The sequence below is a fragment of the Manacus vitellinus genome, unplaced genomic scaffold, assembly GCF_001715985.3.
Source record: "Manacus vitellinus isolate BGI_N305 unplaced genomic scaffold, ASM171598v3 scaffold_21_pilon, whole genome shotgun sequence".
Classification (NCBI taxonomy): domain Eukaryota; kingdom Metazoa; phylum Chordata; class Aves; order Passeriformes; family Pipridae; genus Manacus; species Manacus vitellinus.
The window spans coordinates 8,199,641-8,215,066 of record NW_021939546.1 but is presented as its reverse complement, the minus strand read 5'-3'; the positions used below and the strand labels follow the sequence as shown (position 1 = coordinate 8,215,066).

Sequence of the window (15,426 nt, the reverse complement as noted above, 5' to 3'; positions counted from 1 at the left end):
GTTGTTTGCTTAACTTAAGCCCAGGGCTGTAAGCAATAAAGTTTTGAAGAGAAAGTTTTGTGAAATCATCAGGGTAACAGAGGTTGTACTGTCCACGTTGGAACAGGCAAACAGCCACGTCTGCTTGGAGCTGTAATACTCCCTCTGCAACTACGTGTAATAGTAAAGGAAACATTTTAACAGACCTTACAAACATTTCCACCAGCTATTCAGTTAGAAAACCTTCGAGGGAGTTCTGTAGAATCAACAGAAAACGACATTGAGTCGGGCACCATGCATTCTAGCCAGCATTCAAACACTCAGAGACCCTACAATAAATCCCACACCCCCAACTTGCCAATGCTGGGAACCAGCATTTAACAATCTCCTCAAAGAAAAGAACTGCAAAAAACAGATTAGAAACATGAGGGACATTGTTGGTTGTTGTTGCTGTCCTAGTGAATCACACAGCAAAATCAGGTCACGTTGCCCAGGAGAGGAAGGCTATGGACAGGCTTCTCATACCGAGCCTGCTGTGGTCAATAATTAACCACAGCAAAAAGTTATATAGTCAACATTTTCTATACAGTCAATTTTATTTGTCTGCTCTCATTTCTCAGGAATCAACTTGTTTCTGTAAATGAAGTTACAAGACCAGAACAGTTAATCAAGAACAGAAAGTAGAATTTTTCAGAAAACACAGGCGCTAACTTTACAAGCAATTTAAGACTTAAAGGCTAAAGTTTGACAAAATAATTGACTATGTTATGCTCTGCATGTGAAGGGATATGTCCATAAGTTTTAATGAAGTTTCCATTTTTCACAAGCTGAGTTCTAGCCTACAGTACCTCACAAATGCTTTCCACCTCAAATATTGCCACACTGTAGAAAAAATATATTTCTGTTTTTGGAGACAGGGTTGTTTGTGCATGGACATTAACAAGTACAAAAAATTCAGCAGATAATTTTATAATATTTTCTCTTAACTACAACAGAAAGTGCAACACTAAAAAGGCATCTCCTGCCTACTTAAAATTTCTTATACCTTTACAAAGCTAACTCTGAATGTACACATTACATCCTAGAACACACAAGTAAGTTTGAAAGTGTCCTGGCAGAAGTATGGAAAGCATGCTTACAGCTTTTGTAAGCAAAAAGACACATAGCAAACACCAGCAAAAAGTGATTATGCCTGGAAACAAACACAAATTCATGTCTGAATCTTTACTACTAGTTGAAAACAAAATCCCATGACCTTTGTTGATTCTGCAACTTTATTTGCATTTAAAGACTGGCTGCTAAGCTTCTCATCTGAAGAACCACCACAATCAATCAGGAGTTGCTATCTCTGTTAAAATTAGTCTATCGGATCCAATGGAGACTTATTTAAATTGCAGATTGATCCAGATTGACTTTTGTAGGAAGAGGTCCTGCTTCTTCATGTTCCTCAGTCTTGCATCTAACCACAACAAGTGCAGAGGGTGGGTATCTGCTCAGTTTTTGCTCATTCATGTATTCCAAATCTCCATAGATGCTCAGCTTCTGAAATATTTAAACAAGGAACTTTAAGACAAAGACTCTCCATACTGTGAATAAAAGGAATTTCATTATGCAACTGCATTCCAGGTTCTGACAGCTGCAGCCCTGCCACACAAGCTAACCCAGGCTTTCTGTAACATCTGAAATTCATGGTTGGAACTAGACTTGCATCCAAAAGAGTATATTAAATCTGCCAGAAAAATAGCAGACACAGTGCTTATGTAACAGCTCCTTTGATTTGCAAATACTGTGAGCCAGGACTTTCTGGGCACCAGGAAAGTGCCCCCTCCGATCAGACACTCTGCACTCACCAATACTACGCTGTCACTGTTCTCACTATTGATCCTCCTGGATTCAACCCATACTGGTTTTTACCTATACCACCCAAACCTCAGAATAGCTTTATTCCCAGAGAAATTAGAATCAGCCTCCACTTGTTAAGAGTAATTTGAAAGTTGTCAAGAGGAGAGCACTACAAACCAGAAGACATCCTCTCTGGGCTGCCTGAGTAATAAGGCTCAGAGCTCCTATGGGCCTCAGGAATAAGCAAGAATTGCTCAGCTATAAAATCATACTTTAAATAAACAAAATTGGTTTGCTAACCACATCCTCAAAAATAAAACCCCCTTTCCAGATGAACTTCCCCCAAATGTTCCTTAGTCCCTAGACAGCTGTAGCATAAAAGCAATATAAAGAATAAATTCAGAATACTGTAAGTTATAAAATGCAGTACCTCAGATGGAACATACTGCTCCACAGCTGTAGCTACGGTCGCACAACAAATCCAGAGCAGCACCAACACTGACAGGACAAGTGTAGTGGTTAAAATCCAACTGGAATTTCTGAAATGAGAAGGATGTTGCTACATTTCATATACTGAATACAAGACAATAGACCTCTAAAAAGCTTGGCTCAATTTTGACTGTCTTTCCTGCCAATTCATTAGTCTCTTGCTTTTACAGCTACACAGCCCACTGCAGACTCCTGGGTACTCTAATGCCTTTTTAGGATCACAAAAGAGTTGCTGGATTCTGTTATTGGGCCCTAAGCATCCTCTTGTTTACAGAATTAAAACCAGTTTTTTGTGACACATTTGGGGTCCAACTCACTGATCCTTCATGTGTAAACTTTTAAAGAGAAAGTAACCAGAAAAAAGGAAAGAAGGATCGACATGCTGATCTTCAGAAAAGCTCTAATAAATATACATTGTGTATTTTCAGCCTGGAAATGAGACATGTCAGTGGGCTTTGTATCAAACAATCCCAAAACAAAATACAAAAGAAGTGCTTTGCCCTGAAACACATCCAGAGCTAATGAACAGGCAAGACACAGTATTGATTAAACAGTTCAGAGAACGTACTCAAAAAACAGTGCAGGAAATTATCAATACGTTGTTCACTTGAAATGGAAAGGAAAAATCAAAGTTGGCAGAACACTGTGCAAAAAACACGGGGCCAGTACAGCAAAGTCACACTAACAGTGAGATACAGAATTGTAACTGCTGTGCATCCTGAACCTACAGGCTTGTAGCACTTTGAGACCTTGCCACAGTGCTCCACACACACAGGGGAAAGGCCATTATCCTCCTAGTGGGTACAGACATCCAGAACATACGTACATGGAAAGACACTTGAAAAAGCTGTCGTTTGCTCGCTCTTCAAAGAGCCCTCGGAATGTCTGTGAGCCCCCTGGACGTCTGTCTGCTGAGGGACAACAGCACAAACACTGGTCAGGAGAGCCAGGAAAGGGAAGACCCAAAGCCCACACAGTTGGTCTGCACAAAGCCTAAAAAGAAGCTTTTAAAAACAACCCCAGCTTGCAGGTTTCCATTTCCAGCAGAGCTTTGTTTCTAGCACAGGCTATGCCAAGTGTACATAGTGCACTCTACACAGTAAATAATTACATTTCAGCTTTCTAAAAATTTGCTTTCATATGCCACCTGTAACTTTATTTTTTTCTTTGCATAACAGGGAACATTTGCATTTACTCTTGCAAAGCACAAAGAACAACTTACAGGCTGTTTTACTCAGTGACAAGGATCCTCTTGTATCTCCAGTTTCCTGATCAAGCTGTGGAACATACTGTACTTCTGGCTTTGACTAAAACAAAATAAGGAGATAGGAGATCATGCTAGAAAGCTTCCACTGATCTTGATAATTTATATTTTCAGAACTAATACAGAAATTAACCTGAAGACATGCTCCATTCTCCTAACTTTGAATTTTTTCCCCCATTAAACTGGCTCTAAAGGCAGTGAAATACCAGCAAAAACTGAGCACTTCTGATAGTTCTCTACAGCCTTTTCTGTGACTGGAAGAAGCAGACCTAAAGCGAGCAGCCAGGACACCTTAATCTCAGTGAAAAAGGTAAGCACCTGGAATATGACAATTTTGCCATCATCTGCTTGAAGGTAGAAAGTCCATGAGGATGTTATGAAGCTCTGAGCTGAATCCATCATGTCACTCCAGAATGATCTCACCAGTGTCAGAGGAAAGAGGAGATGAATTCTTGGCATCAGGGACATTAACTGCAAAACATTAACATGTTTTCCATTTCTTTTTATATAAAAAGGACAGAAGTCATGTTCTTGCTCAGCCCTCACCCCAAGGGTACATTTCAGTCCTTGGGTTTATTTTCCATTTGAAGAAACTTAAAAAAAAAGAGAATACACATACTGAACAGAAACAAGTAGGTGGTATTTGAAAAACATGTCACCTACTTACTTGCTCTTGCCTTAACTCAGCAAATGGTAACTGGTTCTGGCATCCAAGATGGCAAGCATATTGTTCATCAGATTGGGAGTATGCTTCAGTACAGGCTGCAAGGGAGAAGTTCCCCAAATGAGATGATAAATTCTGCATTTTTAGTTAAGAAAACATTCTCAGTATAAGTTGGATCAGAAACAAAGCAGCAGTTAAAAGACTGACAATCCTATTTGCAGGGAAAGATATGGCAATCACTCCCAGGGTAGCGTTTGCTCTGAGGTCTAATGACAGAATCAGAGCTTTAACAGATAAGGGAGATGAAATCTGACTGCAATCAGAGCAACTGAGCAGCAACATTACCCTGGCCGAGCTCAGGGATGCAAGTTTTCATTGATCCTCCCACTACCACTACAGCTTTTCCTCTACATATCACATAAACCATCAAATTTTACCTCAGAGAACAGAGATGGAATCCTAATAAACCCAGAGGGACCATCAGTCCATTAAACCCCTGTGAGGTAACAGCAGAAGTCATGGTATCACAGGAAAATCAAATGAGCATCCCCTGTTAGCACAGAAACTGCACTGAAAGTACTATAGAATAATTTCTTATGAAAAATGAAGCCAACTCTTTGTTTAATAGATAGCTTCTATTCACTGTTGACTAGAGATCATAAAGATCAATAAATCTAATTCGGAGAGAATAATTTAGATTGCTCTGCCCATGGAGAAATCAGGGAGAGCTCTCCCACAAAACTCTAAAGCTCAGGTGGACAATGTTGCAGTAGCACCTGAACTAAAGAATCAAACCGAGTAGCAACAGAGAGGACAGCAGCTCTCCCAGTTTTCCAGAGGAACAAATGGACCATCAGAAAGACTAAGAAGCTGGCAGGAAGCATGGCACCAGCAGCTAAGCACTTGAGAGTTCAGCTCATGGCACCTGAGCAGCAATTCCATGCTGCAACTGCCACCAAGGCAGTGTTTGTAGGAGGCATCAGGAGACAGAACTGAGCAGATCAGCCAAGATGTATCTGCCAAGCACAGAATACTCAGTCAGGGCACCCACCAGCAGGTTATAGAACATAAGCCAGCAAAACAACAGCTCCATTAAGGAGAGTTAAACCAGAAATAAGCAACTGTTCCATTACTCTACATGTGCTCTATTGGTACATTCCCCTGTTTCATGGCACTCTTTCGTGTGCGGTTTGACAACTAGACTGACATGCTGGATCACAGCTACACACAGTGTGTGACAGACTAGAGCATTAGCCCATTTCTGGAGCAGTTAATGAAGTTTTGTGTCACATTAGCATCTTTGCAAGTCAGGCTTTCTACTTCCCTACCTGCCATCAGCTCCTTGAGCTGGCCATGAGCTCTCTTGTTTCTAAGAGCTACTAAGAGGATAAATGCCTCCCTTGAGCACTGGCCTGGTACGTAACTGTATTGGCAATAAAGATGGAGAGCTCCCACCTTTCCTGCTCTGCATAAAACTGTGACTCAGCTGCCTCAATATTACTGGAAGAAAGTTCTATACAATTCCAAACCCACTATTAATTGACCCATAGTACACACCATACCCAGAGGTATTTAAAAGACATGGTTTAGTGGGTGCCTTGGCAGTCCTGGGGAACAGTTGGACTTGAAGGTCTTTTCCAACTTCAATGATTCTACATTTCATCTTCTCTGTGAAACTTTTGCTCTAAACAGATAACCCTGAGAGAATTACTTCACCAGTATTTAAAGGCTTATTCCAAACAAAACGTACCTAATTCCCAAGGGTTTAGCTGAAAGGAAAGCTCAGGATGTAGCCTAAACCATGATTTACAAGGCACAAGATCTGTGTTCTTATTCCATCTGAACAATTCACTTCTATACTTAAGTTTGTCAGGAATGGTAAATGGGACTGATTGTCACATAAAAGGAAAACTATTTGACTGGATTTTTTTCCCAGTCATTTTGTGTTTTGTAGGACAAACTGCTGCTTATAGTAAAATGAAGGATTTCGAATTTATTTCCTGATGACACTTAAGAAATTCAACAACACTAAGGATCAGGTAAGGAGAAATCAACAGAGATTCCTGCTCTCCTCCCTCCTTTATGCCTTCAGATTACAGGATGTTGAAGGAGTTCTGAGGTCTTACCAGAGTCACATTCCTGTTTGGTCCGATTCAAATCGGCGCCATCGTCCACGAACTGGCAAATGGAGAACAGCCTGCAGCCCCTCTGGCAGGCGTACAGCTCCTCTTCCTGGGGAGGCACAACAACAGGCTTGCATCCTTCCAGTCCAGAACAAATTGCCAGAAAACATTTTTTTGTTGTTTGGTTGGGTTTTTTTTTTGTCCTCCTCCTCTCCACCAGACCTACGACCCAGCTAAACATGACCTGAAGTAAACCCGAGCCACAGCTCTGTAACACTGACATCCCAATGGATTTAATTCAAACAGAGCTCTCCATTCTGTGGTGGGCAAACCTGGAACAGCAAACTGTGTTTTGTAATTCCAATCCTACAATCCACAAAGCGAACTTTTTACCAAATGCTGTGTTTAAAACTAAGAGACAGTGCTCTTAGAAAGGAAAAGATTTACTCATGTTTAACCCTACAAAGAGCAGAAAATCTCTGGTATCGCTTAAATAGTAGAACTCAGAAGGAAAGGACAAAAAAATCCCTGATTTTGACAGTGATTACAATGTATCTACCAGACTCTAGTCAGAATCACCACAGAACTGTCAAAATAAGAGATTATCTTCTGAAGTACTACACCAGTACCCTGGTTAATTGTTTGCTGACAAACCAGCTCCAGAAACACAATTTTTTTTTATAATGAACTGAAGGGAAAAAGTGCTTTCTCACTGCAACCATTAAAATTAAGCAAATATAGAAATCCTACACCTGGTATTTCTTCTGTCCACAAAGGCAAGGGCACGGATGTGCACAGACTGGGTTCTCCACCTTGCAGAACTAAAGCCTCTGTCAGGTGAGTGTCCTACCTCTGACCACACCCTGTCACTGACCCGTGAACCAGACCAACGAAACCATCACCCACTCAAATGACTGCACAGGTGGCAAACAAGACTCTGAGTTAATTTAACAACCACCAAACACACCACACCTCATGTACAACCTGCTGTAAACGACCTGGCCACTGCTGAGAGCACCGGTTCGCACACTTTAAAAGGCACAAGAGCAGAAAACTGTGAATATAAATTAAAACTCAACTCCAACACTGACAAGGTGGGTGATGCTGTTGCAGAAAATGTGTTCTGTAATTTAATATCCATAGAAATCAGCTCCAGCAGACAGGTTTCTATGGCAGTCTCGATGAAGTTTGTCTTACTTTCCAGTGACAACTAAAATGATTTCCTTCAATTCTACCAGTAGTTTTGTGACAAACAGAACAAACACTAAATGTAAAGAAAGGGGTGAGTGTATTAGTCCACGGCTCCAACAACACGCACCAAAATTCAAATTCAAAAAGTAACAAAATTCAAAAGTACAATAAAACCCAAAGAAATATCAGCCTTCCTTGAACTTGACAGAGTCCTGCAAGGGAAGTAAACCAATGCACCAAAACAATGGAAATATATTAGGGTAATGTTTAGCCTTAATTTCTCTGGTTTAGTTCTTCCTCTTCACGTAGGTACCAAAACATGCCATAAGTACACATGTAAATTTACTAATATTCCAAACAACTCCCTGTTACCTGTTTCCGCGGGGATACCAATATCAGCTGCAAAATCCAACTGAATTCCACAGGAAAGCAGGCAAAGCCCTGTTACCCAACCCTGGCACTGCTCTACTTCCCTGCTACCCTCCCCTGAAATCCCAAACATGGGGTAAGAGTTCCACTTGCTACACAGCCACAGCTGATAATGAAGTTTATTGCTAACAGAGAACCAGGAAGGATAAGATTTTGGGTCCTGGATTTTCCAAATTCAGGCCTGCAGTTCAAAGCTGTGCAAAGCCTGAACCAACAGCAAACCCTGCGGTACGAAATTAAATTCCCATCGGACACTATTCCAGTATTTTCTCATGAGATGAAAAAAATTCCATGAAGGCTCTGATGAGCCACTTGTTTGTGTCACCATTTATGCTTCATCCTTCACCACCCAAGTGCCCCACTGGCGCCCTGACTCAGGATCTCTGCCCTGCCACCAACACAGCTCCGTTTTAGTGCCCAAAATATGCAGAAGCCCAAGCCAAATTACAGCTGCCTCTTTAGGAACAGGAGGAAAAAAAGCAGCAACCACACCTCCCCCCCCAAACCCACAAAAGCACCAGGGACTGACAAAACTGTGCTTTGAAAACAGCGCTTCACTGGCAAGCTGCAGCCTAACCATCTATTTCTATAAGGAAGGATCTCTTTTTAGGGAGAAGACGGAGCTGCAGGGGGAGAGGGAGAAAAGAAGGGCCGCGCAGAGTCCGGGGGAGACGGTGGGGCCGGGAAGGGCCCGCCCGTACCTTGGGGTAGGTGTGCAGGGGGTAGGTCAGCTGGCAGGCGCGGTGACACGACGCCGTGTTGCCCAGCACGGAGTCGAAGGCCTCGGAGGACGAGGCGGCGGGGAGCGGCCCCGCGGCGACGGCTCCCGTCGGGAGCGCCAGGAACAGAGGCAGGAACAGCGGCAGCACCGGGAGCAGGACGGGGAGGCCGCCCCGCAGCGCCGCCATCTTCGCCCCTCCGCCCCGGCACCGGCGTCCACCGCCCCTCGCGAGATGTGACCCTCGCCCCGCGCGGGGTGTTCTGGGAGGTGTAGTCCGCCCGCGGGGCACCCCCGACCATCCCATAGGGCGTCACCGCAGGGGGGAACTACCGGGCGAAAATGGCGGAATGGCCGTACTGCCCACCGCGCGAGGCTTGCTGGGAGGTGTAGTCCTCGTTGCGGGACAACCTCGGCCATCCTATAGGGTCTCGCACCCGGCGGAACTACCGTGCAGAAATGGCGGGACGGGGCGGGTTCCGTGGGGGCGGGCGGCCAGGGCAGCATGGAGCGGTTCCTGGTGCGCAGTGCCCGCGGCCCGCGCAGCCCCCGCCCGGCCGCGGCCGAGCCCCGCAGCTGCCGGCAGGTCACCTCGAGTCCCTCAAGGCAGGTCACCGGGGGGAGCGGTCACTGGGCAGCGCGGGGTGGCGGTGGGAGGAGCGGTGCGTGGACGCCTGCGGTGCCAGCTCCGCACCGAAGTCTTGGCAGCCGTGAGATGGGATCCTCACAGGGAATAGGGAAGTGGAGCTATACAGGTGCAGAGGGCTCTGCTGCTGAGTAAGATGCATCACATCCAAAATATGAGACTCGCACTCTTTGCAGTCTGTTCTGTCAAGATCCACGGTAAAAGCAGCGAAAAACTGTGGATGTGCAGTGTACTTGGGTCAGCATTCGTGTTCCTTAATGCTTTGTTTCTCACCTTGCTGTCTTTATTTTAAATTTGAAGCAAATCTGAGCAGGATTCAGATTCTGCCAGCCTACTAAAGATAATTACCTGCCTCCCTCTTAATCCATTTTCCTATTTAGAGACATTTATACAATGGATTCCTTAAATTCAAAACACTTCTTTTCTAGCAGACGTTTGCTGTTACATGGCCAGAGTTTGGCAGATCAAGGTGAAGCCTCTTACTTTGCTTTCTGGTTACTTCAGTCTTGATTTGCAGAAGGTTTCTAATCCCAAACAAGTACCCATGCTCCCAGGCCACCGTGTATTCTATGCTCTGGTCCATGCCATGATCAATAATTCATGTGTTGATAACAGCCCCATTAGCTGAGATCACTGTCCTTATTTATCATAAGGATATCCCGCTCTCCTAATGGCTTTTCTCTTTCCCAGAGAGTTGTGGTTGTGGAAGACATAAAACGATGGAAGTCTATACTGGAGCTTCCTGGGCAACCAAAAGAGAACCTGATGGAGGCTTTGGAGGAGCTGAAGAAGAAAATACCATCCAAGGAAGTGTTACTTTCCACTAAAATAGGTATATCTTGTCTATCTAGACTGTGAATATTAGGTTGTCTTATGTCTGCTTGGCTTGTCAGTACAAAAGTTTGGAAGCTTTTAAAGAAATTAGTGTCACTGCCAATGAAATATTGATATCCAGCCTGCAGTTTTCAGAGCTGGTACTGAAAAAGTCCAGCTGGTACTGAAAAAGCTGTCCTCTAATTCCTCCCAGGCAATACTGCATCACCCCTTTTTGTGGTCAGATTTTTGAAGAGCTCTTCTTGGTCCCTGTGTGTTTTATTCCTTCTCCTGCTGTCTGTCAGAGCGCTCTCTTGCCATCCAAGGCGTGGTTCATTTATATAATTTGGCTGAATCCACTGGACGTGTGAGAAATTCTCCTCAGATCACCCAGAACTGCTTCTTGCATCCCTGCCCTAAGGAATCCCCAGCAGATGGGCAGCTCCCGTTAGAGCCATTAGAGCAGCCGCATCTCTAATCACAGAGCCCTTGAAAAGGAGAAGCGATCCGCCCTTTTCTCCGTCTTCTGAGCTGTGGTTTCATTTGCCATGTTCAGGCTTTATTCAGGCTTTTCTCGAGGTTTTTCCCAGTGCCTGCCTGCAGTCGGCTGGGCTGGAAGAGCCATCGAAGCCTAACAGTGACATCTCCTGGCCAAGAGCGCTTCTGGTCAGGGAAAAACACCCCTCTGAGAGCAGGAAGCTCTCTTTTGTCTCCTCGCAGAGAAAAGCCTCTTCTGCACTGGCCCCATCAATGGGAAAGATTCTGCTTGGAGTCACCGTGGTGTTAAAATGCTACAGCCATCATCAGCAACATCTGCTTCCTTAAGGGGGTTTCCAGGTGAAAACCAGCATTTTTTGTAGGCCAAGCTCACAAGCTTTCACCAGATCCAGGATCTGTGTAAAAAAATCAGCATAGCCTTGTGTTACATAAGTGTCACTCCACACCTTGTTGACTTGGGAAGGGAATTTTCACAATTCCTTGCTAATTGCTCAGGCAAAAATCACAGCAGAAGCCAAAGAGCGAGAACTCCATGCTTAATGGCTAATAAATTTATATCTGTGTTTGTGTCAGTGCTCTGGTTGTTTTGCTGACCCTGCCTCAGTTAAAAATGTGTGGCTGCTTTAGCCCTGATATGATTCAGCCCGTGTCCATTGTATTTTGCCCACCTGCCAATCCCAAGGGAGCTGTTCCTGTTTTCCAGGTCACACAGTGAACAAGATGCGCAAACACTCCGATCCTGACGTGTCTGGCCTTGCCAAGGATATTTACACAGAGTGGAGAACCTTCATCAGGGACCACTCCAACAGGCCCTCCATCGAGGTCAGGAGCGATCCCAAGTCCGAGGCTTTCAGGAAGAACGCACGGAAACTGCTCTGTGAAGCCCTGGATTTGGAGGTAATGTTCGGAGCCATTTGCCTTTAGCTCAGGGAATTACTTCTTGTAGGAACAAGTTAAACCTTTCCCAGCCACAGCTACTGCCAAGCTGGTCCTGCCTGCAGAGTGGGGACAAGACCAGGTGACCTGTTCCTACTTTTAGTGATTCACAGCACATCCCTATTTATGAGCAGCTTTGTTTTCAAGGCAGATAATTTTATTTTGGTTGTTAACCAAGTCAGCCTGCTAATTGTAAGCAAGGTGTATTTGCTCTCATTTACATAACCAGTCAACAGATCAGTTGTGCATCTACTGCAGTTGGGCTATGCAAGAGAAGGAAGTTAATAGAACATGAAGTTTTTCCTACTACTCAACAGCTGTGAAAGCAACAGTGGGACCTTTTGGGTGTTTTCTAATTAAACATTTGTAAATTTAAATCTATTGCAAAAACAGAGACAAGGTTGAAAGTATATAAAGTGGTGATAAATACCAGATCCCTCAGGTATCTTTAAGTAAATGAACAGAGCTTTGCTGTAAGGCTTAATGACTAGTTTGCTTGGTCTATGAAATGCCATAATAATTATCCTTTTTAACTTATCCATTAATTATCCTTTAAAGGGCAAGTCAAGTGATAAGCACTCAAGAGTTTCAAAGCTGTGTGTTTTCTAGCTGTGAGAACAACCTCTCCAACTTCCAGTGCATCTGGATTGGGGCAGCACAGAAGGATGGTTTGCTGTAGGAATGCCTCAGAAAGGTGGGAGCTCACTTTTGCTGGATCAAACCTAGTACTCAGAAATCACATCTATGCATGGTGATAAGACTGGAAGTAAAGTCTAAATCTGTGGAACATCAAGACTATGGTACCACTCTAAAATGAGTAGAATTGGGTAAAGCAGAGCTGCCTCTGGATAGGACTCACCTGAAAGCACAGCAAGGAAGAATAACCTTTGGGTACCACCACATGTGCAAGCAGAGCTCACAGCAGGACTTAAACTGCTCATGAAGGCAGAGGAACCACAGAGGTCCAGCAAATGGGGAGCAGGGACACCTGAGAGGCTGACAAAAAGGAGAAGGGAAGGTGGGGCTGAGTGAATCTGAGGGACTTTTAAGTGATGGGTAGCAAAACCGGCATGGGCAAAGGACTCAGAGGAATACCACCTGGCTCACTGGAATCTCCTGCATGCAAAGCATGGGAGATTCCCCCTCACAAAAGGGAAATGAAACTAAAAGCATTTCTTTATGGGTGGGGGATTTTTTTTTCCTAAACTGTGCTAAATTACAGGTTTTGGCACATGTTGAAGCAATAACTACATAATTAACATTTAGCAAATCCCTTTCTGTGTTCTTAATTACACCTCCTTCTACACGCAGAGGGCCCACATTTCCCTTTATAGCACAAGGCAGAGTTGCCAAGTGTTTGGCACATCTTAGAGTTGCTGTTGGAATTAAGTTTAAAATAGTATCCAAGGTACTTTCTATCAGCAAGACCAAAAGTGAGCTTTATGGAGACACTACAGCGTAGTCTATAATTGCAGTTGAGCTTGATACCCAAAGCTTGTCACAGATTAGTTTCCTGTTGTGATGGCAAAGTACTGCCACCCAGCTGGAGATGGGGACATGTTCCTTGCTACTGACCATGTCGCCTTGTTCCTTAATTGCTGGGGTGGAATTAAATTGCTCTTCCTGTTACACTTGTGATGGGAAGTAGATTTCCTTGAATCTAAGCTGATTAATGAAGAAACACTGAAAAGCACCAAAGTCCAATTTCAATCAGTTGGTCTCCTTATTAAATGTAAAGATCTAATTTTATACTTTGCTGTTTTCAGATTGATCACCCACTGGCTGAAAATATTGAGCGAGAAGCTTTTCATCTCTCTTCCCGCCTCATTAACGCGCCGTATCGCAGGACAGTGCGAGCTCTTGTCTTCTCATTAAAGCACAAACCTGAGATCCGAGCTGAAGTCAAGGCTGGCACAGTCACTGTCCCTGCCTTTGTACAGAACCATAAAAAGTGATCCCGAGTCAGAACTTCCTGTGCCTACAGCTCCGTAGAACAGGGAGCCCCTTCTGTGGTGAGGGGAGCGCAGGAGTGCTGACAGTGTGACTTGACTCTCCAGCACCACTCCATGAACAGGGCTGCTGGAGGGGAAAACTAATGATTGAAGTGGTGCTGTAAATCTGACTTGGTAGAAATCCATGTGGGTTTGTTGCAGGAAAAGTTTCTTCTGCTCTGCTGTATATTTTCCATCCTTGCTGATTCACTTGGTTCTTCTTTCTGCCCTTTTGTCACGGCTCAGTTTAGCTGCATCCCTGATGTGGATCCTCAGGTGGAATCAGCTGAATAACATCAAGGAGCAACTCTGTGCTGTGCTGTTGGGAAATACTGGGAATTCAGGATAATTGGTCCACGGGAGAAGATTCCTAGTGGATAACTGCAAATTTTAGTTAGCCCTAAATCATCCACATCTGCTGCAGCTGGGCCCTGCCTGTGGCAAGAGCTGTTTTGCCAAGCCAGGTGATTTTCCTTTGCAGCATTCCAGAGTTGGATGCAAAATGGGTTTCATTAACTTGCTCTCTATTATTCCATCAGCTCAGTCATCCTGCAATTTGGGGCATTTTCTAAAGCTCTGGAGTGAAAATCAAAATGCCCCAGAGTATAGGTGCTATCTGATGCCTCTGCTGTTCAATGAGCAGCTCACTCAGCCTTCCATACCTCACTCATGATTTAAATGTGGTGCTTGTTCCTACTGTAACGTGAAAAAACTTGTAATGAATTTTCTAAATAAAATTGGGATATAAGAAAATTATTCCTTTTAAAGGCTTTTTTTTCTTCCAAAAGGAACACGGTTCAGAATGATAACGTGAACAGATCTAAGCAACTAACTATTGTTTAAATTCCTTCCAGTTATTAAAAACTGGAAATCTTGCCTCATACTTGGTCTGATTACTTTAGTGCCACAGCTCGTCTTGTTCTCCATAATCTGTGACAGACATGGTGTTTGTATCTTCACCCTAAAACGTGACTGCCTTTACTTGGATCTGCTAATTACTTTTTTCCATTGCAGACACTGGAAGAAACACCCAAAACTTACCTGAGGTGTTGAACTCCATAAATTTAATTAGGTAATTGCAGGTTATCCTAAAAATATCTAAACCCTGTTTTGTTTGCCTGGGCCAGTGCAAGACCATTTTTTCCTGTACATATTGCAAAGGTATCCTCAAACAGCTGACTTTTCTGAAAACAAACATTTCATTTGTAGAAAACTGATGTTAGGTGTGTTGGAGGCAGAAGCTGGCAGTATGGATAATATGTCAGTGAAGACCTAACACTTGTTGACCAGGCTGTAGCAAGAGATGTGAAACCCCTCAATTTACTTCTTACAAGTAATCAGCTCCATTTCCCACTTAAATAGCTTTGAGCTGCACAGCTGTAATTGAATTCATGTATCCTGGACTGTCACAGAGGAGGTTCAGGATCAATGAATGACCCAGCTTTTGCATCAGAGCTGCAACACCAAGACCTGCAGTATTTATTTATTTTCAGCTTTCTGTTCCTGGTGCTGGGCTGTTCTTTTCTCTGGTTAGGTAGCATGTGAGAAGCAAAAGTCCTGAAAATTAGGAACTTCTGGTCTAATGAAAGCCAGGCCAGAGAAGTTTCCCACACGGTCTGACCGTGCCAATATTTTTCACCTAAGAATTAACTTCAGGGATGCAGAGTTACTGTACACAAGCAGAAAACTCCCCTATAAATTACCTCTATTTAATGGCTAGTGTTTTTGCCCCACTTGTTTTCAAAGGGACTCAATTGTATATAGCTCCGGGTCCAGCTCTTCTATCTTGATGTTAAAGCTGGCAGTAACATTTGGGCTGAAGATTCACAGACTCAGCTTTGCA

General features: G+C 43.8%; 2 protein-coding genes across 4 annotated transcripts; one reads left to right on the top strand and one right to left on the bottom strand.

The window, feature by feature from the left end:
- Nucleotides 1–545: 545 nt before the first annotated feature.
- TMEM59 (transmembrane protein 59) lies at nucleotides 546–8,917 on the bottom strand. 2 transcript variants are annotated; one of them, XM_018072304.2, is made up of 8 exons: nucleotides 8,683–8,917; nucleotides 6,365–6,470; nucleotides 4,242–4,336; nucleotides 3,893–4,045; nucleotides 3,533–3,617; nucleotides 3,137–3,221; nucleotides 2,252–2,360; nucleotides 546–1,521 (listed from the first exon to the last, which is right to left on the bottom strand). In XM_018072304.2, the coding sequence occupies exons 1-8, from the start codon at nucleotides 8,887–8,889 to the stop codon at nucleotides 1,366–1,368; spliced, it is 996 nt and encodes a 331-aa protein (XP_017927793.1). In that variant the 5' UTR covers nucleotides 8,890–8,917; the 3' UTR covers nucleotides 546–1,365. The 2 variants fall into 2 exon arrangements, with proteins under 2 accessions (XP_017927793.1, XP_017927794.1); XM_018072305.2 differs by having other exon boundaries at nucleotides 3,137–3,218.
- A 229-nt stretch (nucleotides 8,918–9,146) lies between these two features.
- TCEANC2 (transcription elongation factor A N-terminal and central domain containing 2) lies at nucleotides 9,147–14,318 on the top strand. 2 transcript variants are annotated; one of them, XM_018072053.2, is made up of 4 exons: nucleotides 9,147–9,305; nucleotides 10,036–10,177; nucleotides 11,360–11,553; nucleotides 13,359–14,318. In XM_018072053.2, the coding sequence occupies exons 1-4, from the start codon at nucleotides 9,159–9,161 to the stop codon at nucleotides 13,545–13,547; spliced, it is 672 nt and encodes a 223-aa protein (XP_017927542.2). In that variant the 5' UTR covers nucleotides 9,147–9,158; the 3' UTR covers nucleotides 13,548–14,318. The 2 variants fall into 2 exon arrangements, with proteins under 2 accessions (XP_017927542.2, XP_029815549.1); XM_029959689.1 differs by having other exon boundaries at nucleotides 9,205–9,309.
- The last annotated feature ends 1,108 nt before the right edge of the window (nucleotides 14,319–15,426 follow it).

What these genes read in the sequence shown, in the direction of transcription:
- TCEANC2 (XM_018072053.2), top strand. Translation starts at nt 9,159, where the DNA reads ATGGCGGGACGGGGCGGGTTCCGTGGGGGCGGGCGGCCAGGGCAGCAT. An exon ending in GTCACCTCGAGTCCCTCAAG is followed by an intron (nt 9,306 to 10,035) that starts GCAGGTCACCGG and finishes TCTCTTTCCCAG; the next exon opens with AGAGTTGTGGTTGTGGAAGA. An exon ending in GTTACTTTCCACTAAAATAG is followed by an intron (nt 10,178 to 11,359) that starts GTATATCTTGTC and finishes CCTGTTTTCCAG; the next exon opens with GTCACACAGTGAACAAGATG.
- TMEM59 (XM_018072304.2), bottom strand. Translation starts at nt 8,889, where the DNA reads ATGGCGGCGCTGCGGGGCGGCCTCCCCGTCCTGCTCCCGGTGCTGCCG. An exon ending in TTTTTCAAGTGTCTTTCCAT is followed by an intron (nt 2,361 to 3,136) that starts GTACGTATGTTC and finishes TTCTCATTTCAG; the next exon opens with AAATTCCAGTTGGATTTTAA. An exon ending in AGCAGTATGTTCCATCTGAG is followed by an intron (nt 1,522 to 2,251) that starts GTACTGCATTTT and finishes TAAATATTTCAG; the next exon opens with AAGCTGAGCATCTATGGAGA.